Source organism: Apiospora hydei (genome assembly GCF_038363865.1).
Source record: "Apiospora hydei strain CBS 114990 chromosome Unknown utg000005l_segment0_segment0, whole genome shotgun sequence".
Lineage (NCBI taxonomy): Eukaryota > Fungi > Ascomycota > Sordariomycetes > Amphisphaeriales > Apiosporaceae > Apiospora > Apiospora hydei.
The window spans coordinates 4,052,553-4,074,280 of NW_027117364.1; the positions used below are offsets into that span (position 1 = coordinate 4,052,553).

General features: G+C 53.5%; 9 protein-coding genes across 9 annotated transcripts; 3 read left to right on the plus strand and 6 right to left on the minus strand.

Moving 5' to 3' along the window:
- Positions 1-125: 125 nt before the first annotated feature.
- Positions 126-1,990, plus strand: PG997_006737 (uncharacterized protein; the record flags this gene model as incomplete). Its single annotated transcript, XM_066811052.1, has 10 exons — positions 126-161; positions 227-355; positions 410-600; positions 651-715; positions 770-866; positions 917-1,028; positions 1,091-1,207; positions 1,268-1,436; positions 1,501-1,759; positions 1,825-1,990. 10 exons carry the CDS (start codon positions 126-128, stop codon positions 1,988-1,990), a joined length of 1,341 nt encoding a protein of 446 aa, XP_066669975.1.
- A 1,046-nt stretch (positions 1,991-3,036) lies between these two features.
- Positions 3,037-4,604, minus strand: PG997_006738 (FAD-binding domain-containing protein; the record flags this gene model as incomplete). The annotated part of the gene is made up of 4 exons (XM_066811053.1): positions 3,037-3,213; positions 3,270-3,528; positions 3,594-4,089; positions 4,145-4,604. 4 exons carry the CDS (start codon positions 4,602-4,604, stop codon positions 3,037-3,039), a joined length of 1,392 nt encoding a protein of 463 aa, XP_066669976.1.
- A 1,355-nt stretch (positions 4,605-5,959) lies between these two features.
- Positions 5,960-7,061, plus strand: PG997_006739 (uncharacterized protein; the record flags this gene model as incomplete). Its single annotated transcript, XM_066811054.1, has 2 exons — positions 5,960-6,381; positions 6,443-7,061. The coding sequence occupies 2 exons, from the start codon at positions 5,960-5,962 to the stop codon at positions 7,059-7,061; spliced, it is 1,041 nt and encodes a 346-aa protein (XP_066669977.1).
- Positions 7,062-8,397: 1,336 nt separating this feature from the next.
- On the minus strand, positions 8,398-8,819 carry PG997_006740 (uncharacterized protein; the record flags this gene model as incomplete). Its single annotated transcript, XM_066811055.1, has 2 exons — positions 8,398-8,657; positions 8,789-8,819. The coding sequence occupies 2 exons, from the start codon at positions 8,817-8,819 to the stop codon at positions 8,398-8,400; spliced, it is 291 nt and encodes a 96-aa protein (XP_066669978.1).
- A 75-nt stretch (positions 8,820-8,894) lies between these two features.
- PG997_006741 (uncharacterized protein) lies at positions 8,895-11,141 on the minus strand (the record flags this gene model as incomplete). The annotated part of the gene is made up of 1 exon (XM_066811056.1): positions 8,895-11,141. One exon carries the CDS (start codon positions 11,139-11,141, stop codon positions 8,895-8,897), a length of 2,247 nt encoding a protein of 748 aa, XP_066669979.1.
- Positions 11,142-11,430: 289 nt separating this feature from the next.
- Positions 11,431-13,375, minus strand: PG997_006742 (uncharacterized protein; the record flags this gene model as incomplete). Its single annotated transcript, XM_066811057.1, has 3 exons — positions 11,431-11,884; positions 11,937-12,289; positions 12,335-13,375. The coding sequence occupies 3 exons, from the start codon at positions 13,373-13,375 to the stop codon at positions 11,431-11,433; spliced, it is 1,848 nt and encodes a 615-aa protein (XP_066669980.1).
- Positions 13,376-13,800: 425 nt separating this feature from the next.
- PG997_006743 (uncharacterized protein) lies at positions 13,801-14,745 on the plus strand (the record flags this gene model as incomplete). Its single annotated transcript, XM_066811058.1, has 1 exon — positions 13,801-14,745. One exon carries the CDS (start codon positions 13,801-13,803, stop codon positions 14,743-14,745), a length of 945 nt encoding a protein of 314 aa, XP_066669981.1.
- A 344-nt stretch (positions 14,746-15,089) lies between these two features.
- On the minus strand, positions 15,090-17,075 carry PG997_006744 (uncharacterized protein; the record flags this gene model as incomplete). The annotated part of the gene is made up of 3 exons (XM_066811059.1): positions 15,090-15,423; positions 15,495-16,746; positions 16,838-17,075. Coding segments are annotated over 3 exons (1,824 nt in total), but the record flags the coding sequence as incomplete, so codon positions are not given.
- A 1,046-nt stretch (positions 17,076-18,121) lies between these two features.
- PG997_006745 (uncharacterized protein) lies at positions 18,122-20,872 on the minus strand (the record flags this gene model as incomplete). The annotated part of the gene is made up of 5 exons (XM_066811060.1): positions 18,122-18,610; positions 18,636-19,191; positions 19,217-19,272; positions 19,331-20,479; positions 20,534-20,872. 5 exons carry the CDS (start codon positions 20,870-20,872, stop codon positions 18,122-18,124), a joined length of 2,589 nt encoding a protein of 862 aa, XP_066669983.1.
- Between the last annotated feature and the right edge of the window lie 856 nt (positions 20,873-21,728).

Sequence of the window (21,728 nt, forward strand, 5' to 3'; positions counted from 1 at the left end):
GATAAGTCCACAGCAACCCATTTGGCAAATTGTTGCTGACTGTTCGACATCACAATGTCTTATTGTCACCACTATCTACTCTGTCTAGCCTCAAATCTCGGTGGAGAAACTTGGTTTATCCTATGATGGCCTCGAAGACTATTCGTGCCGCATACTCGCAGGTGCTTGACCCCAACTATCGCACAAGGCATGCGCCGACTGGCCCGACTGCTAACATGATTACTAGATGAGCGGAAATTCTATTCGCATCAACTCACCCGAGAGTTGGATGACACTGGTGTCGTCTCCCGATTTGATCAATGACATCAAAACGGCCACGAACGATCAGCTCTCCTTGCATGCAGCTGCCAAAGAGGTGAAATAACCCTAGGACCATATTTGACTTTTTTTGGTCTCTGACCGGATGCAGATTCTGAAGCCTGGATACACTATGAACGGATTTAACTGGCATGATCAAAGAGGCGTTGAGGGTATAGGATTCGTCAGAACACTGCGTACTCTTTTGACGTATCATCTGCCTCAAATGACGCCTGGCACTCGAGGAATTATCGAGAAGACGTTTGCGAGGGAGATAGGAACTGGAAACAGTGTCAATGGTGCGTAATTGACATCGCGCCATATGAGAGGAGTGCTGATGATGTATCCTGCAGTCCTGTCGCTCTCAAGATCGTGACCACCAAGATCAGTGCATACGCATTCTTTGGAATGGATTATGGTACGTTCTGCCGTCCACCACGAGGAATTGTGACTGATAGATGTGTCTTCACAGTGGACGATGATGAGTTCATCGATGCAGCCTATTACTATAACGAAGATGTCCTATTTGGCTCTGAGCTGCTCCGACTTACACCCAAGTTCCTTGTACCGTATGTGATAACTGGCACGTCGTGGTCCCATCTACTGACATGGGGATAAGCTTCACTGGGCCACTTATGAAAGTGTTCCTGAAACGACAACGGACGTTCTTCATGGGACTGGTATCCATCATTGAACAAAGGATGAGTAGCCCCGACTCGAAGAAGAAATATGTGAGCGAACATTACACCATATTGCTTACGCAGCAGCTTCTGACATATCCTCTCGGCCACAGAACGACGTTATCCAATGGATAATTGACACGTCACCGAAGTCGAAGCCGTGGACGCCCGGTAGGATGGCCTTCGAGGTCATGGCCATTTGGTTTGGTTCAGTCCAAGGCCTCGCTACAGTAAGAATGACAGATGTGGACATTTTACACAGGAAGTGCAATGAGCTGACCACTAGCCAGACTTTGACATTTGCAATCTATCATCTCTGCGAGAATCCTGAATGCCTTGAAGTCCTGCGCGAAGAGGTACAAAGTGAAGCTAGCGGAGAATTCAGGACGAGGGGAGAGGGCCTCCCCCTAATGGATAGCTTCCTAAAGGAGTGCTCACGTTGGACCCCAGTCGAGTCTAGTAAGTAACCCCCTAAATGCTTCCCTGTAGATTATGATGGAACTCACGGCTAACAAGCGAACAGTCACTGGACGTCGCTGTGCCCTACGAGACTTCACGTTCTCGGATGGCACCCAAGTTGCTAAGGGGGAATGGGTCGGCATTCCAGTGGGTCCGATGCTACGTGATGCATCCATGTACCCCCATCCCGACGTCTTCGACCCGTTCCGCTTCATCGACTCCAAGTTGCGCCGCGGGACAACTTGCATCCAACCAGATGGCCCCTCGAAGTTCACAGACGTCTCCGACACCTGGCATGTTTGGGGGACTGGAAAACTGACCTGGTACGTACCCATCTTTAAGAATACTTCCAACGTCACGTATTGGTCTGACAAATTGCTTGGAACAGCCCTGGGCGCTTCTTTGTTTCGTTCACTATGAAGCATACACTGCATTACATCCTGGAAAACTATGACCTGGAAATGGCTCAGAAGAATCGCAAGAATACGATCAATTGGCGCACCCTGACCCTTCCAGCCCTAGGGGTCAAAGCAAACTTCAAAGCACGACCATGAACCTTTGGAGAACCAATTTTGGTCACAAGGAGACAAGTCGGGGAGTCCTAAGGCTCGAATTGAATACCTAGACTAGCGTTGATATTCATATTTACCAGGTTGTGTTAATCACCGTTTCCATTGTTTACTTCGTCTCGGTGTTGTTCTCATTCATGTTTGCGTAAGATCGCTTACCAGTAATCTCTCCATGGAGGGGGTCTCTGGGCAACTTACTAGTCTGAAGTAGTATTTTGGGGTAAATCGAATTTCGGCTGCACGATTGTACATAGTCGGCAGGATCATTCGAATGCAGTTGGGTGCCTCGAGAAAGTGACTGACCGGATGGGGGCTTAGCGACAGATACCTGTCCGTCTATAGCCTATTTATGTCTCACGCCCTGACGTGATCAGCCATCGTCAATGTCGTTACATGTCGCAGTATTTGCTTAGATGCATTGCTTGAGGTTATTCATTGGATAGGAGCCTTCCTGCTTGCAGCGTGGTGTCACCAGGTATCACTAGCCTTGGGTAGTGCCCTGTTCCGCACCGTCCGCAAGGCTGCATCGTTGCATGGCCCCACAGGACTCTGTGCGGGTATTATCCTAGATGCGAGAGAGAAAATATGGGTTGACAGCGAGTTTCTTCCCACCCCCGCTCTGTCGTGCATATTGACATGTCGACATACCGGTATGTTAGGCAAAGTTTCTATAATTAATAGGCACTTGGCTAGTTAACGTCTCTCCACTTTGTGCGGCCTTCCATCCAACTTATTGCTTACAGCAGGGAAGACCCCGACTCAGTGAGAGGAATATCCAAGCATCAATTCGCTGGTATAACAATTCACGGTTGCCTGGTGGCAGCAAAAGCATGTGATGTGAAATATAGGAACGCATTTATACCCTACATTAGAAACCTATTGCCTCGAGTAAATGCGATCATAGCTAACCATGCAGTGGAAATCACGACCTTCACCAGCAGTGACAGCTTAAGAAGTATATCAATACAATCTGCCCGTACCAATAGCTTGAAGATGAAAGGAACAAAGAGAAGTCATAACATGATGGTTCCTCAAAGGTTCCTGCTAGACAATTTGAAACCACCGGGTACTCCTCTCTGGAATATGCCATCGGGATCATATCTTGCACTTGCTTCTTGAAGCTTCTGAAAGCTCTCTTCACCGTAGCCTCCCATGACATCGTCATTGCTGAAGCCATAATTAGTGAAGATGTAACGATGCAAAAGACCCTGTTATTGGCGATTTCCCGAAGTTCAGCGGTCATTCTGTTCACGGCGGCAATTACCCGCTCGTCGTCGCTGGGTGAGTTCCATATGGGATTGATGAGGATTACGAAGAGCGGCCCGTCGGATGCAGGTATCGCCATGGCATTGCCCCCAGCCGCGGCCGAGCCTTCGAGCAGGGACTTGGTCAGAGGATGGAAGCCGAATGTGAAGATGAAGCCATCGGCATCTTGAACCAAGGCAAGGGTGTCCTTCCACTTGGCGTAGAGAGCTTCCATGAGAGCGAGATCGGGCTTGATGGTCATGGAAGTCCAGAACTGCCTGTTTGAACAATTAGCCACTCAACCTAAGGTCAAATCCCCAACAGTACCCAGATGAGGTCTCACCGTTTTCCGCTATTAGTGAACTTGGCGAGTTCTCCAGCAAATTCGAGTTGCGACGCAGTTCGCATAGTCTTCAATTGCTTGATCTGCGGTTCAAGCGAGGTAAAGCGCTGCAGCGATGGCGGGTTCTCAATGCCTCGAGTATGGTACATGACACACGTAGTGACTTGGTGCCCAAAGCCGTAGCCTGTGCTGCACATGATGTGAGTATCGCTGTCCGCTTCGTTATTGACAAATTCGCAAGCCCGTTCCAAAAGCTGAGGGAAAGCTTCTGGCATGTAGTAGGTGAGGCCGCCCCACATGTTACTGGGCTTGAACGTCTTCATCTTAAAGGAAGTGACAATCCCGAAGTTGTTCAAACCACCCTTCAGAGCCCACCAAAGGTCGGCGTGGTGGGATGAGTTCGCGCGGACGAGTTCACCGGAGCCCAGAACTACCTGAAACTGGGTGACACTGTCACACGCAAATCCCATTCTCAACGAAAAGATTGATAGTCCACCTGCACTTAGTCAATACATGTTCTTTGACAGCTAGTTTGAGGGAGGGAATTCTACCCCCTAAGATGAATTCTCCAATCCCAATGTGTGCATCGCGTGCACCCGCAACCGTCAAGCCGTGCTTCTCCAGCTCGGTATACACAGATTCCCAAGTCTCCCCTGCGCCTATCTCGATGGCGGACTGATCTTCACTCAGGTAGAGACCTTTGAGATTTCGCATATCAACAGTTACGCCATCCTGAATATTGGCACTGCTACCAAAGGGTGTATGACCAGTGCCGCGGACGGCAATCTGACAGTTGCCTGAAAGAAGATGAGGACGTAGAGCTTTGACAAGAGATTGGACCTGTTCCGGGGTACTGGGCTGCACAATGTACGCAGGTGTGACCTCGTTCGCGAACGCACTGAAGTAAGAATTATTGGCTTGCTCGAACTCTTCGCTACCTCTTGGTAGAGCAGAATCCCCGAAAATGGTACGCAATGCATCGAGTACACCAGCATCGATTGAGCTCGCCATCCTAGCTGTCTGCGAAGGGTGTCACGAAATCTCTCCAAATGGACTCAGGCAATAAGGATGAGAGAAGGATAACAGCTTAGGCTATGGTTTTGGGGAGTAATCGATTTGTTACAAGTTCTTCCCTTTGCGTAGAGGCGTGTCTTAGTATCCAGGCAGAGTGCGAAGAAATAGGACACCAATTCTGTATTTAGCGGCAAACGCAGTGTGGGATCGGATTGGGAAGTACAGCTGCAAATCGGCAATAACAAAATTGGCAATGCATGTTGGCTGTTGGTCACACGTTTCAATGCACAGCATCGGTCCGACAAGGGTGGGAAGAGTTGATCCTTCAAGAGACATTTGGCCGAGGTCTCCAACAACCAACCCTAGTTCTCCCACCCACCTATCCCACCGGTGCATGTCAGACGTCAGTAGCTACCATCCTCAACCTAACTACCTAAAGGCATGCTAGAGACACCCCCTTAGCTTATGACGCATACAGAACCGGAAGCAGCGTAGGGCAGATCACTAACCAACGAATCTACATGCGCCATAACTTCTCTGTCCCTTCATCGACAAGGACTCAGAAAAGAAAGATCCAGGATAGTAGCCAGATACTAACAAACATACTTATAGGACCAAGTATGTCTCACTGCGAATGCCCATCGGATGAATCTCCACGTCGCTTGTCTGTCATCCTGTATTATTTGATTTCGTTCCACGATGCCTCAGTACTTGGAATCACTAGTTGACATAGTGGGTCGCAACCCTATCGCAGTACTGGCTGTGAGTTTTCTCCCTCTATTCGCCTGGAGACTCCTCAGGTTCACATTGTGCCCATTACTACGCCCCACATGATCCACCGGAATATCCCTATTGGATCCCGGTGGTAGGTGAGTCTTCTTGCTGTTTGAAAATTGTACTTCACCTCACATAGCCACGTTAGGTCCCCTGCGATCGTTCTTCACTAATTCGAACCGATTGATTTCGGACGCCAAGTATGACGATAACCTCCCTCTTATCACGTGTTAGGGCTGATTAGGTCTTTGCAGCTCCTACTTTCACAACTCTGGCGACGCCTTCTCTCTGACTATTGCGGGCAAGACATGGTATATCATTACTAACCCGAATCAAGTCTTGTCGGTCTATAAGCTGGAAAGCAGCTCTCTTTCTTATGACATGTTCGTTGTGAAGGTAATGCGTATGGTTGGCGTCTCTGCAGAAGGGGTACACAAAGCATACCAAGCGAAGCAGTCTGACGGTGATTCCCGTGAGAAGAAGCTGCATAAGAACTTGGTAAAACTCAGCAAAGACTTCCACTCGAGGCAGCTTCTTCCAGGAGCTCGGCTCGAGCATCTCCACAAGCAACGGTCAAGATGATCATGTACAAGCTCACTTGGGAGCCGATTTGCAACAGCCAGCGGTGGTACACGGATTCGCACGGCTCTGATTCTGTTAGTGTACCTCTTTATCAATGGGCCTCCGACATCTCCATCGATGTTGTCTGTCACGCATTTTTTGGGCCGTCGTTGCAAGGAAATCGACCAGATGTCACTCGTGCCTTCATGCAATTCGAAGACTACTCCTGGCAAGCTTTATACCAGTATCCCAACTTCCTATGTGGAAGTATGAACAAATCGAGGGAAAAGGTACGAGGTGCGATCGAGGAGTATTTCGCGTTACCAGATGAGCAAAGATTCGATAGGTCTTGGCTCGTCGCACAGCTCGAAGGAGAAATGAAACAACTCGATATGAGCCCTCAAGACATCTCAGCGCTTTTCTTCCAGCTCTACTGGGGGTGAGTATAACCAATACGTTATCAGTGTCAATTATTCCTCAGATGATTAACTCGACTAAAGCATCAATGCAAACCTTCGAAAAGCCCTGTTTTGGGCCCTGTCCCACCTCCTTTTCGACACGGAGCTGATGGAGAGCGTGCGGCATGAGACAAGGCCTGCCATCAAAGGCAATGGCATCGACATGTCGTATCTGCTTGACCCTCAAACGTGTCCGCGGCTGCTCAGTCTCTGGGACGAGACCATACGGATGACTGCTTATGCAGCTTCCGTCCGCTTCCTCACCCGTGACATCGAGCTTGGAGGCAAGACGTTGCGGAAGGGCGGATGGATCATGATACCCCAGCGTCAGTTGCATTACAACACTGATGTGTTTGGCGAAAGCGCATCCACGTTTGTGGCAGACCGCTTCGTAGCTAACCCAGAGCTACGCAAACATCCCAGCCTACGGCCATTTGGTGGCGGCGCGACCCTGTGCCCGGGTCGGGACTACAGTAAGCATATCGCGTTAGCGTTCATTGCAGCGGATCTCAATATGCTCGAAATCACTCTCGACCCTCCTACGCAACATTTTCCTATGGGTGAGGAGGGAAATCCATCGCCTGGTATTATTGGAGTAAAGGGTGGGCATGATCTAACTGTGAGACTTCGCCCACGCGCGAGAACGGAAAACATCATGTAATGACGATTTTGCATGGGCCGATAGTATGTGCGTTTCTGTCATATGAAAGTAATTTATTAGTTGGTGCCTAACTTGGCTTCTTTCCATTTATCTACGATGGGCTCGAAGCGTGCGAAACCTGGGTAGTGTATGCACTGTTGGATATGCATCTAAGCTCACTACCCCCTCACTGACTCCGCCTCTCATTGACCAATAGATGTTTTTTAATATTAAAATTAAAAGAATTTAAAATAGGATGCTGACTGATGTCATGTGTCACCGTCGGCTGAGATGCTGCCGACTGAACCTGCTGGGAAGCACTGATGGGGCTAGCATACACAGTGGAAAGTAGTCCCAACAACTTGGACGTACCAGGGATACAAGAGCACAGGCCAAGTTACCTCAATACCCAGGAATGCTTGTTGAGTTTGCTCGGATTTGAGTTACTTGCTTCTGCTGGCCTGCGCTGGTATTAGTCGAAAAGCAAAATAGCAAAAACAGGACATCTGGCGACGGGTGACTGGGTACCCTCGAAAGGTAAATAAAGGGTCCAGAGTGCCCAACTTTTGAATGTGAACAACTACATCCATCATCGCCAGACGCTACCAAACTCTTCTCATCCCAAACTCAGTTCTTCACAATGCAAATCAGGAGCACCCTCTTCTCCGTCATCGCTCTCCTCATGGCTAGCACTGCCATGGGAGCAGCCGTAGTCCCGGCTGACCAGCTCGACAGCCGTGGGTTGCTTAGGGTCGCCACCGATCCTAGTTCGTACTCTGCTCTCTCGCGACTTTTGATCTTCCATCCGAGTCTTTACTGACCACTCTTTCCTTTCCAGTCGGCGCCTGCAACTGCCCCATGAACTGCAAAAAGAAAAGCAGCAGCCGTTCCAAGTTCAAGGCGTGGGATGGCATGCTCAATACCCACGGGAGTGATTTTCCCCGGCTTTGCCCACCCCTTGCCCTTCTTTCCGGGCATGAAAGGGGTAATACGTATCTCGTTACACAGACCGATACTGACGTTTCCTTTTTCTTCCTCTAGGGTGTATTGGAGGCAAGCAGCTCCAGTGTGTCATTAAAACTCACGGTGATTTTTAGTGGATGGCATCTACAACTTGAACGTTGCGGGTTGGGGAATAAGCCGCTACCCGGGTTGAACAAGGGTTAGGGTTAGGGTTAGGGATCTCAACAACATTGTGTTTCTTTCTTATTCTGTCGCGAATATTACCTCTATGTTTCTGATCTCCACATTCCGACTTATTGTATGGTTGGAAGATCGTTACAGACGATGAACCAGCAAGTCCCTCACCTATATTAGCTAAGAAAGAGTTCCAATGGATTGGGAGCTTCAGTCCATGTCATAGCATTCCAACGTCACAGCGGTTGAAGCCATCGGCAGTACCCTCCCGCTTCAGGGCTCCGCAGCCTCCGCTGGCGGTTTTAACGACTACTTCGTGAGACCCAAGTGGCAGCGCGACGCCGCGGCAGAGTATCTCCCGGTCCTCAACCGAATTTGGACCGAGGACGCGCGGTGAGGGGATCTCTATCATTGTGGGAGACGAGGAGGACAGCACCGGCGGCACGAGCGCGAGCGTTGTCGTGGTGGCGGCCTTGGTTGCTTTGGTCAACCAGGAGAGGTTCAGGCAAGGCAAGAGCAGCTTGGGTTATTGGACTCGCTATTGTAGTTCACTTTCTTTGTTGGCCCGGTCGAACTGTTGACGTTCAGATTTTGTGTTTGGTAGCGCTTACCTTGCCGTTCGTTAAGAAATATGACATCCATGCTCGCTAGAATAATCACGCCTTCTTCGCTTTGGTCTATCGCTAAGAACCACCCACCGCGTATCATCGTATGCCATCATTGTATCAAGATCTCAGCACAATCTTGCTCCCTAAAAGCCTCTCCATCCATAATCCCCTCCACATAAGCCTCTCCCACCACTGTATACCCCTGTGATCCATCCCCGGCACCTCCCGCCTCAGCCCCGGCCTTGGGCCGGAGCACCAGCGGCACCTTCCCCTCCTTGACGAGCACAATCTCGTCCCCTACCTCGGCGTGGCTGGGCACCAGGACCATGTACCCGTTCGTGCCCCGCGCGAGCCGGCGCTCGTAGGCCATCTCGAGGTAGCGCGTGAAGACGCTGACCTCGGTCCACGTCGACTGGAAGTAGGTGTACAGGACGTAGGACGGCAGCCACCGGTCGACGCCGCGCGCGTGCAGCCGGAACATAGGCGCCATGTTGGCCCGCCAAGCGTCGAACAGCTCCCGGGTCTCTTCCGGGCCTCCCGGGGCGTCGGCCCCCGCGCAGAGGGTTTGCCAGTAGACGTACAAGGCGTTATCATCGCCTCCAGTAATAACACTTTTATCTTCTCTCTCTTCGTCTTCGACCTCAACTTCGGCTTCTCCTGTCACAGTCGCGGTGTTCTTCTGCTGTGTTGTTCCTGCCGGATTTGACGCCTCCACGGGGTTCGTCGGCGACATGCCGAGCGCAAAGGCCTCCCAGTCGGCCAGAACACCCAGATGCTCCACAATCGGAAGCAGCTTCTGGTAGAGCATCCACAGCCCCCAGCAGGTGAGCGGTATGATGAACAGGACCCGGAGCAGGCGCAGCAGGAGAGACTGCCCCAGCCTGCCCACCCAGGTCGTCTCCTGGTCCCTAAGGGTCGGCCTTTCTAGGATCGGTGACAGGGCGGCAATGGAGGTGATCCGATGGCCGGACAAAACGAGCGTCCGGCCGCCGTCTGCGAAAGTTGCCGTCCGTATATTGGAGACGGAGGCGTACGACGACCGGGCGCCGCCGAACGTGTCGTACATCAAGGGTCTCGGGGCCGGGCCGGTGTTGCTCCAGTCCGGCACCCAGCTCGGCAGATCTGGCGAGGCTTCTGGCAATGCGGGCATGCAAGCGCCCAGAATGTCGAGCGAGCAAGAGTTCAGGATAATCTTCCGGGCCGCGTCCCGATACACCTCGTCGCATCCGGCGTTATAGTCCGGAGTGATAAGGAGAGTGGACGGGATGGAGTGGTCGAGATCCTTGAGGCCGAGAAAGGCGTAGACCTTGTCGCGGGGGTTGGTGGCGCCGCGGAAACGACAGTGTATCAGAAGGGCGAGCAGGCGCTGCGCCGACGTCGTGCCGGCGCGCGCGGCGGACTCGACGGGCTTGGCCAGCTCCACCCGCAGTGCGTGCATCGACAGGTAGGGCCGGATGACGTCGGCGACCATCATCCCGCAGATGGCGGCGTCGATGATGCCGGCATGGAGTCCAAAGTCTACTCCGGTGCAGAACCGCTTCCACTCCATAGAGTGCGAACCGGTGACGACCAGGGCGTCGGGCGCCAACAGGACCTCCTGCGCCGTCCACGCGCGCGCCCACCAGGTGGCTCCGCCGAGATGCAGGAGGCTCCCTGTGTCAAACTTCATCACCTCTTCCTTGGAGAAGCCATGCTGGATCTGCGATCCCTGGCTCAGCGTGGAGAGCGTGATGGCTTCCGTCAGACTGAAGTTGATCTTGGTGGCCTCAGCAGCACACTTCTCTATCAGGTCGTACGCGGTTTTGGTGCTACGGGGGAATGCCGCCCCCAGGTAGATGACCACGCGTTTGGCTCCTCGATAGACCTGGCCCATGGCGGACACCTGCTGACTGCGTTCCGAATTGTCCATCTGGTTAATACAGACGGCATCTACCCAGAGGGTACGAGGTTTCTCCGAGTCCCGCAGATCGACCAGAGCTTGGTACAGGTTCCGGGATATGGGGAGATTTTTCCCGTCGAAGTGTATGGGTACAGGATCGCTTGTATCTCCCCAGACGTAGCTGAGCGTCTCGTACTCCCCCTGGATATCTGCGTGCCGGTGTTGTGTGAGGCGGCATCGCACTTCGGCGTCGCCCTGACTTGCTGGAAGCAGCTCCAGGAGCCGGATGCAAAGGCCTTCCGAGTCACTGGGCAGGCCGTCATATTCGTAGCGGTTCTTCTCATCGACCGGCCCAACAGTCGCGGGGTCGAAGGTTACGCGCTTGGTAATGCCGCCTTTAAGGTAGTCCGAGATGACAGTGATCGCTTCCTTTGGGTTCAACGTGTCCCGGATTTGGGCCCACATGCGATCCGACATATTGGCGGCACGATTTGAGTAATATGGGAGGTAGTTTTAGGTGCGTAGGAATAAATATGCGTTACGCCGCAGTCTTGCATGCCCTATTTCTCCTCAGCTGAAGCTGAACTGGGTTGAAACGCGCCGTCAGCCCTAGGCCGAGCTGAGCTAGCGTGCTTGTGGTAGCCCCGGCCACGAATAGTTAGATACAATAATACAGGTGAAGAGAAGCAATATACCGATCGCGCATTTATCTGTCTACTGTTACCTGCCCGATACTTTCCCCACCCGGGGCTGTTTACTTAAGTACTCAGTCCGTATCCATGGCATCTTCGTCATCGAAATGACCCAGGTCAAGATCCGGAAAGTCGTGACCCAACACTTCTCTTGCCTCAGCCTCCCGCCAATCATAGTCGTTAAGAGACTCTTCTGGGACCCGGCCGCTGGAGGGTGTCTGGCTCGACTCTCCCGTCCTTGAGAAATATGAGGGCGGGAACAGCCGTGAGGGTGGTGAGGCAGAGCGTCTTCGCTGAAGTGTGCCAACAGGTTCCTGGTGGGAAGCCACCCGCCAGTCGCGAGTGTCCGGCATCAAGGGCCTCGTGGAGACATGTTGGACTATCCTGTGCGAAACCACGGGTCGCGGCTCACCTTCCCGGTAGCTACTTGGAGGATCCACAAGTTCGTCCATAAGGCTTCTGGTCGATGGTCTCTGCTGAGAACCCTGCCTCTGGAGGTTAGCCGGGTCGTCCCCTGGCTTCTGGGAGCTAGTCCCGGACAAATCGCCTGGACAAGGTCCTCGCGTTATTCTTGGCACACCGACCCCGGAGAGGAGGGCCCGACGCGTGCCCAGCGGCGGAGGCAACAGACCGCTGATGGAGGCGATTGGAAAATGTCCTGATGGCTCCTTTGGCAGGGCACACCAGACACAAGCCGGTCTTGGGACTGCCTGAGACTACGAAGCCGATAAGTTCCTGGTCATCGCCACCAATCACCCAACTTCCTGAGTCCCCAGCGCTAAGTGGGATATCCAGGTGGAAGGGATGCATCATCCGAAAGTCGTGAACTCCAGGCAATCGGGTATAGAACGGCATGCTCAATTGCTTGCCGGAGATGGGTCCCTTGGAAGCTGTAAGTGCGGTGGCAGACGAGTCTGCGGACCCTTCTCGATCCTAGAAGCGCTCGTCCCAGTAGGCCTGTGGGTCAAGTGGCTTTACGCTGGGAAGACGCTTCAGCGACTCCTCATGTTCCAGGCTTTTAACCGGTACACGGATCAGGGCCAGATCCAACTCTCCGTCTATGAACAGAACGGGTCCAAGAGGCACACAGAGGTCATGGATTGCTTCCCCTTTTCCCTTGGTAGCTGATGACTGAAAGGTCTCGGGCACCTGCTCAAACGTTTCCTCCGAGACAGTAGTGACTGATGGTGGCGATTGGTGCGTAGTCTTTCGACCCGCTAGTCGTTCCTCATTGTCAGAACCTACCGACGAGGAAGTAATGCTTCGATGGCTTGTTACGGAGCTGAGCATTTCATCGTCGGTGTCACTGTCCCAGTCATCGAGGCCAGTGATCTCGCAATCGTCCGAGTCACTCCCATACTCGCCAAACGCCATGTCATATGACGGGCCCGGTGGCTGGGGTGACCTCGTCATCACATGAGCTGCGGTAATGATGTAGTAGCTGTTGTCGTGAGAAAACAGGCCACTGCATGTGACGGAAGACGTCTTTCGACCTAGCCCGTCATGGAAATGAACCGAAGTTGGCTTGTGTAACCCCCACTTTGGTACGCCGAAAGTATCAGCGCAAGCGAATACTTCCTCGGGCTGCTCATCGTTCTTGAGGTCAATTGGTGGGATGTCCCAGGTCCCCAGTTGGCGCAAGTCTTCGTGCTCAGCGGCGACGTCACAGTGCCCCAGTTCGAACCCGGGGTAGTCAGCCAGGATCCTGCTAGCCTTGGCCTTCTCGAATGCCTCTTTTCGTCGCGGTTTGTCGTCCGATACCACCATGATCGTGGGATTGGTCTTCTGGGGGACTTTTCCGATCATGAACAACGTCAGGGTCATGTGTGAATTTGATTCTGGTAGAGTATTCCCAAGCATGTGGTTGAGTTTTCCAAAAATCTCGGTGGTGAAGAGGTCTCTGGCTGGGCCAGTGGCGAACCAGCAATGATACTTCTGCTTGAGAAGTCCTCGATACGTCCCGGTCGAGTTGGCTGCGTATGGCCATTTGCCAGTCTCTGAGCGCCTGAGTCTTTGCATTTTGATGACAGTATTGGACACGATCTAGTCTTGCAATAGGTATGTTGGTGCTCATCACAAAGGTTCACCAAGATAAACTATTGCTATGCAACCCCGCTTCTTGGATGTGACTGATCACGGATGGTGGCAGGGACGAAGCGAATATGCAGGTCTTTGGAGCGCAACCAGCCAGTCGGGCCGCCACGTTGGTGGTGTGCCTGCTGCGCCACCATGCCCACTCATCATACAATCAATACACACATCACCATACCTCAGTCTAGCCTGACTATTTATGTGTTTAATTGCATACTGACCAAACGCCTGCTGGAATCATGAGCTCTTCACTGAACACCAAGTTGGTGAGAACTATAGGGGCAGAGACCAGTCGCGATTTGATCTGCCAACTATGGGGGCCATTGACGCCGACCGAAGATGACTTGCACAGTATGCAGCCCTACCTCCAGTATTACTCTACGCAGTGCCGACAGTTCCTTCTGGATGGCGGTATGCATGTTTCAGTGTCTACACACAATGACATCGTCCACCTGGCAAGCATATTCCATCAAAATCCAGCACGAGGCGACATTCTGCAGACCTATGTCGCATCCTCATTGGAAAAGGCAGCTGACGCGGAGGCCGCCAGTTGCGCGGTCAACCTCTGTGCAAGATTGCTCTTGATGGTCGCCATTGGCAACCCGCCAAACAGCCTGCCGGGCCCGAACACGATACACTGGGAGGATGGCTCCCTATCGGACTTCACGGAGGGCTGTTTTGGCGTACAGCACCAGTTGAACCCCGAGAATGCCCAGATCAGCAAGACGATGACGATGTTGAACCTGCAGAAGATCGGCGGCATGGAGATCGAGTGGACGCCAAACCTGGCAGATCACCTGCGCCTAGTCGATGATGACCGGCGAGTATTGGTCTTCAGCTGCATCTCCTTCCTGAAATTCCACACCAAGCACGCCGCTTCGAGCATACAACCACTCTTCCCCTCGGGCTTCTTGGAAGAGACCCTCCGCACCTTCTCCCTCCTCTTCCCCCAGAACGACGCCGCGTCGCAGAAGTGGCTCGGCGCGCAGATCAAGGGCCGGGGCCGCGACTTGCTCGACCCGGCGCTGCTGCACTGCGGGAGCCTGTGGACCCGCGAGCGGCGGTACGAGAACTTCAAGTACTGGAACAACCACCTCGTCATCCTGAAGCAGGCGCTGGACGACGCTCGACCGCAGACTATGACGCAGTGGTGGCACGACCGGCGGAACGGGGTCCAGTGGTACACGTTCTGGGTCGCTATACTGGTCTTCATCGTCACGATCTTCTTTGGGATCATACAAAGCTTGGAGGGGGCGTTACAGGTGTGGCTTTCGTGGAAGTCAATGGATCAGAGTTGAGGTGGGAAAGTCAGAGCCTAAAGAGACGTTGCTGGAATTTGATATGAGGTACAAATACGGAGTACGCACACTATTGGGGTCGTAAACACGAGCTTTCTATTCAAATAAAAGCTTCCAACATCTTAAAACAAAGTAATATTGGAATGGGAGCTACCAAACTGGTATCAGACTAAAGAATGGGGAAAAGGGAGGAAAAGTGCCGACACCCAAGAGACAATCTTCAACGCCGTTGCTCAAATTTAAGATATCCGCCCAATACATGAAAGTCATTGATTCATCAGTTCATATTCGAACCCAACATAACCAACAATCAAAATGTATCAAACCCCTGAAGTCCCATACCCATCATGATTCGCAGCCGAAGATGACCCTCCCCTTGCTCGTCGCTGACGACGTATCAAAGAAGCCCGCTCACCATCACTACCATCTTCGCTCTGTTGCTGCTGCCTGTGCCGGAATGCCCGGCTCTGGTAGAGGACGTACAAAGTCAGGGAGATACTGACGATGGTGCCCGAAGCCGCGAAGAACACATTGATGGGGACGGGGTTGCCATCCAAGGGCCCATGCGTCAGAGCATCCAGGCCCGGCTGGATAATGTTTGACAGGCCCGAGCCGCAGGTGATGGTACCGTAGATGCGACCGAACGTGGCGAAGCCGAATACTTTGGTAACGTAGTCACTGGATCCATATCAGTACGAATAGCTCGATGTGGGGGGTGGAGTTGGTAAGAAACAGAGGTGTTAACTTACGACATGGTCGAGTAGTACAACGGCCGAAACAAAACGAACGCAACCACCGTCATATAGCCCGCCCAAACATAAGGTAAACAATTCAACACCCCCAACACAGCAATCAATGCACTCAGCACCGCCAGGATGACTGTGACGCTGAGCTCGTTAAGCAGCAACCCAATCAGCGGCGTCGACGCCACGCCCGCAACAGGCAGCGCAACATCGAAGAACTCATTGATCCGGCGCGCCGCGCCGTCCCCTCCTGAGCCTGAGCCGCCGAGCATGTACTGGTACTGCGCCCTCAGCGTCGCAATAAAATAATTCATCCGCAGCATCTGCAGCATCGTGAGTACCAGCACGAGCACGAACCACGGCGTCGCCATCTGCCGCGAGACCGGCAGGCCGTGCAGCAACCCCCAGACCCCGCTCGCCTCCTGCCGCCGCTCGAGCCGGTCCTCGCGCCGGCGCCGCTCGCGCGACCCGCCCGCCACCGTCTCGATGCGCCGCACCCTGGCGCGGCGGGCCTGCGCCCTTCCCGCCCGGGCCTCGCGGCGCTGCGCGTCCGTGCCGAGCTCGTCGTCGGAGCTGTGGGCGTCGTAGCGCGCCGTCTTGGCGCGGTCGAGGCGGTCCTGGATCTGAGGCATGTCCTGGTACGCGAAGCGTGGCATGAAGGTGAGCTCGGCCAGGACGACGAGGGCCGGGACGGCGAGGTAGGCGAGGAAGAAGTGCTGGGGCTTGAAGCGGCTGGCCGAGCCCTCGTACGCCATGCGGTAGAACAGAAAGACGGCGGCGGAGGCGTCGAAGGCGCCCGTCACGAGCGCCAGGATGACACCGGGGTAGCGCGGGAAGGCGTTGGCCAGCTGGAAGCTCGGGACGAAGAGGTAGGTGCCGCCGAGGCCGAGCAAGAGGTTCCCGACGAGATAGCCGTCCAGCCAGGAAGGAATCTTGTCAGCAAACGCGGCGGCCATAAGGAGACTACCGACGGCTAACACGGCGGCGGCGATGAGGTAGCACGTGCGCCGCCCCCTCTTGTCGAGAGTGTAGCCGGCAAAGATGGTCGAGACATTGAGGGTGACGGAGGCCAGAATGAAAAACAAGTTGAGCCGCATGTCCTGGGCTGCACACGGCTCGCCTCTGCCATGCTCGGCCCAGTCCGGTGGACACAGGTCCGAGTAGACGCCCTCGGCGATGAGGACGGGTTTGAGCGCGGCAAAGCCGCAGACGATGCCCGAAGCAACGGCGCACACGAATATGGCGAATCCTACCTGGGCTATGTATAGCACAGAGAATTAGGAACGGCCCTTACTAAATATCGACAGCTGTACAAGGGGTAAAATGCAGCATTGCGAACCAAACCTTACCTGCTCTTAAGAATGTCGAGGAATTGTACGCCGCTATGGAGGTAGGATCGGGAAAGTGCGTGTACCCAGACTCCTTGTTACCAAAGGCATCGTAGCTGATGGTGCTCCATTTCGCACTCTTGCGCGGCGACGGAGACAACGAACGCTGGTTGACCGTCTGGGAGGCTGTTTCGACGGAAGCGTCTCTCAGACCGAGGTCGACTGATTCAGGGGCAGCTCGGCGCTGTGCTACCGACATGGTACCGATTGGAGAAGAAGACCCAGTTCAAAATATTTTCAACTTGTTTTACTCAATTCGAATCCCCCCAAAATTACTCAATTAAAAAAGTCCCTCGCACCTCATACTCTTCCAAAAGGCAAATGGCCTTGGCTTTTGCTTTCGTTTCGACATATAAATAGTATCTGGGCGCGTCGACAGTTTCGGCCGCCGGATTCTCGGCGGTTCCATGATGCAAGTCTGGTGAGGGTCGAAGAATCTAGATAAATGTGGCAGGTGGGGCGGGGTTGATCTGCCTGTCGCAGAAGAAGCCTTTGGAATCTCTTCCTTCCATGGCCACATCCACCATCAACAGCCTTCAGAATGGGCTGGCAGTTTGGAACCGAGTGCCGACTAAATCATAAAAAAATGTATTATTTGTCAAACTGCCGGGAAGAAGACTGGTAATTGGTCGCTGTTGTGGATTTTGAATCTGGGGGACCGTATAGCCAGAGCGCTGTAGAAATGCAGTACAGTCGGTGTGGGGAGCCCGGGTGCATGTCGGCTGCCGACCATGCTAAAAGCAGCAAATAACACTTGTAGCTTAACGAATGGCCTGATTCATCCTCCATCTCGGTCATGAATCATTTAGTCAAGAGATAGCAGGTACTTCACATAGATGCATACCAATACGTTGAAAGATGTCGATCATGCCAGGCAAGACGTACATAGTGACAGGGTGGTGGGGAACGGCCACGCCCGTTTGGCGTCAATACCACCGGTTTGTTAGAACAACTCCTTAGTAGAAAGGGGTAACAGAGGGCAGGCAAAAGGGGCCATAGTAAACCAGATACTCAGTCAAGCATCAAGAACTCATCATTGATCATTGAGCAATCTAGTGCCAAAACCCTAACAAGAGAAAAAAAGAATACGTATACGTATAGGGGTATCCTCGAATCCAACCACAGCTTTTCAATGCCTGCGCGTTATGTAATACTCCAACACACGTCCCAATCTCAGCGTACAGTACACATTACACAGTAGTCCCTCCGGTCGTCTATCGCCGGGTTGTTCATAAGCCTCATCAATCAGATATCATCATCGGCGATCGGTTCCCACTTCTTCGCCTGCAGTTTCCGCACCTTTTTGGTCGGGCTGCCGTTCGTCGCCGCCCGCGACTTCTTGCTCCGCACGCTGCTCGAGTCCGAATCGTTCACGATCGAGTTTATCGAGTTCATCGTGCCGTCGCTCAGGATGCTCCGACCAGAGCCCGAGCTGGTGACCCGCAGCGCCTCCATCCGGCTGCCGAGGCCCGCCATTTCCGACTTCACAGTCACCATCGCATCGCCTCGCTCCTGCAACGGAGCTCGCCTGCTGGGCGTCCGCGAGCCCAACTCCCTCTTCAGCACCGCCAGCTCTCTCCGGAGGCGCTCGTTCTCCTGCTCAAGATTCTCCACAAGGACATTCTCCTTGTCCTCCTCGCCTTCGTTCTCCTCATCTTCGCCCACATTCAGGACACCTACACCCCGTGCAAGCACTTCAATCTTGCGGTCCCAATGCTCCTCGCCCCGCTCCAGCTCATTGCTGAGAGTTGCTTTCCACCGGTTCATTTCCAGAGCCAGTCTTCTTTCCAAAGTCGGTATAGCACTCCTCGCGGATCTCCTGTTCCAGATCCTGGAATCGTTCTTCCATGGACAACAAGTGCGCCTCTGCAGCGATGCGCGCATCTTGCTCATGGCTCAGCTCCGCATTGAGCTGGTCAATCATCTCAGCCATGCGGGCAATTTCCAGCGCCGCATTCTCCATGGTTCCGCGTTGTTCATTGTCCGCCTGCGGGCTGAACATCCTGTTCGGCGGGGAGGGCTGGTGAAAGAATGGCCTGTGATGCTGCATCGAAGGCGACGTAAGAGGGCTGCTGCTGCCGGTGGGGCTGGGTTGCGGATATGGCAAGGTAGGATAGGAAAGTGTGCTCGAAATAGTGCTCGAGGTGCTCGGTTGCAGGATGGCCTGGTTGACAGATGGTACTCGTGGGACAGTTACTGTTCGGGCCAGAGCACTGTAGCGTAAGATTTGAGAAGTGGCATTGAAATCCGCGATAGGGTCAGCTGTCACAATCATGACTCCCTTCTGGGGGGTTACGGCGATGTATCGACGCTGACTGGGTGAATGATGGAGATGGGAACGAGTTTGAGAACAGGAGCTCCGTCAATTTGCATTGGCGGAAAGGCACCACGTTTGGCTGCGATAGATGTGTCAGTAATGATGTCCAATGACCACGAAGACGGGAAGGCACTCACTTTGCTTGTATTGCCCATATCACTCTGCATCTGGAGGCATTGGCCAAGATACATCAGGCTTTCGTTGATCTTGCCAGCTTCGGCAAGTGTGGCGCCCTGTGTCTTTGCATCCCTGGCACGTTCGCTACCCGCCAGGTCAACAATGCTCAGCGTACTGCCGCCCCAAGCCTTATCGCTCCGGCCACTACGCCGCTTCTTCACCTCGACGCAGAAGAAACCGTGGCTACGCGAGGAGACACTGTTGCTCCCGGTGCCTGCCACCCGTCTCTCGTGTAGGCCAGCCTCGAGCACCATCAGTGCTTCTGTGAGACTTCCACAAATGACCTTGCGAAGCCCAGCCACCACCTTCCTATCAGGAGAGTGCTCCGTTGACTTGAAGAGAAGAGGACGACGCCGGTACTCCTTTGTAGCATTGGACTTGATAGGCGGTGTCAAAAGATCGAAGATACGGTCATTGTACACCTCATACATGGATATGAGGATAGCGTATTCGGCCGAAGGATCGCATGAAGCCCGAATCGAGTCAATGCTGGGTATTTGAGGAAATGTGCTGGGTCGTTGCATCTTTGGTCTCGGCGTGGAGGGCGGTGGGAAGTCGGACTTTACTGGAGTGTTAGCAACGTTCTTCTTTGACTCGGCTGCCGAAGTGAGCGACATGTAGTGCTTCTTGGGAGAAGCAGTAGCCAACTTTGGCTTGCCTGAATCGGCATTTGGTCTGGCATCAAGGCCCTTGGCCGATCCTCCTGGCAACTTTCTAGGAGGCGTGTCCAGAGCCGTGACACGCGACAGGTCATCTTCATGACGAACGAGCCGCATGCTGTTGGGACTTTCAGGAAACATGCCCGGCAATTGGGGGCACAGGTGTTGAAGAGAAGCGCGAATGAAATCTTTGTTGGGGGATCCTCGTACAGTCATGGGCGTTCCAGCTCTTGATCCCATCCGTGAGCTCGCAAAGTCGCTGTAGACGGTCTCGAGGAAGGCTGGGGCGGAAAAGAAGGTCGCTTCGGACGGGTCGGACGCTTGGATGCTGGCCTCGAGGTTCGTGTTCTTGGAGCAGTCGAGGATGTTGGATTCGACAGATCGGAAGATGACATCGAGAGCTAGTTGGGTCAATCCGCGCTGGGAGCGAGATCCCAGCATGGTGTGTGTCTACTACATTGTGAGCTGGGCGTTCAGCAGCGTGGGCAATCGGGACAAGCAAACCTTTCCTGAGCCTGTGGTACCCAAGGTAGCTAGCAAACCATCTGTGCCTTCACTGCCATGAGGCGCGAGGACTCCCTCGAGCAAGGGCAGTACTCGGGTGCCTTGGAACAGGTCCAACTGGGTGGCATCATCCTCGAAGACTCTTGTGAAGGCGAACTTTTCGATGGCACGCCTTCGATCATTGGGCGGGTTCAGTGTGATTTGCGAAGGGGCTTCATCCTCCTCGGGCTCTTCTACCGCAAGAAACCTCTCGGCATTGGCTTGACTTGCTGGCGTAGGGCGTAAACGTAGATAGACCTGGAATAGGTTCGCACCGGGCTTCTGCGGCGGTTCCATCATGATGGATGGAAAGCAATGTGAAGTTGTTGTTGGGAACTGTTGCATGCAAAGGCTCAAGTGGCGGTTATTAAGGAGAGGAAGTAATCGGGTTCAAGAAGGTAAATGCAGACTTGAAGCCAAAGCAGAGGAATGGGCATGCCGCGAGTTCGGGAACTTATGCAAGCAATTGACGGCTCAAGACGCGTCTTGGGCAGCATAATAAATTAATTGATGCATTTACTCTTATTCGCTTAGCGTTATTGACTTCGCGACCGGTCGGGACGGCAACCGCGATAAGATAAGCGCCCGAAAACGAAAGCAAGGAAGGTGCACCTGCACAGACGCTGCCGTCGTACTTCATGTGACATCCCAACCTGCTGCTAATCCCGGCAGGGACCGAATCCCAGCAGCTGGAAAATGACAAAAAGAATCTGCTCAAGTATCTTCTCTTGGCCGATGACAGATCATTTCACATGGCAACGCCGGCCTTTTTATTGAATGCCGTTTTCCTCCTCAAGCTACCGTACTTAGGCAGCTTTCCAGCTCGTTTGCTTGTCGTTCGTCGCCTGCTAGACTGCTAGCTGCATGGCCCTTGAGAAGACTGCAAAAGTTGATTGAGCTTCCGGGTGGAGCTTCGGTGGGAAGCCGACCGGGCCTGGCCCCGTTGATTGAACCGAAATGATGTTAAAAGTGAGTCAAAGAAATCATTGAACCTTCGAATTGCGCCGGTTTCAAGATGCGCTGTCTCGTTGGCCTTGGTTGGCTCTAGTGCTTCAGAAAGCAGGGCGACAACCAGCATCTTTCAGAGCATTGTTCAGTACCTTCGAATTCTCTCTCGCTGTCTGCCGCGTCGCCAATTATTGCACATCTATCCTCA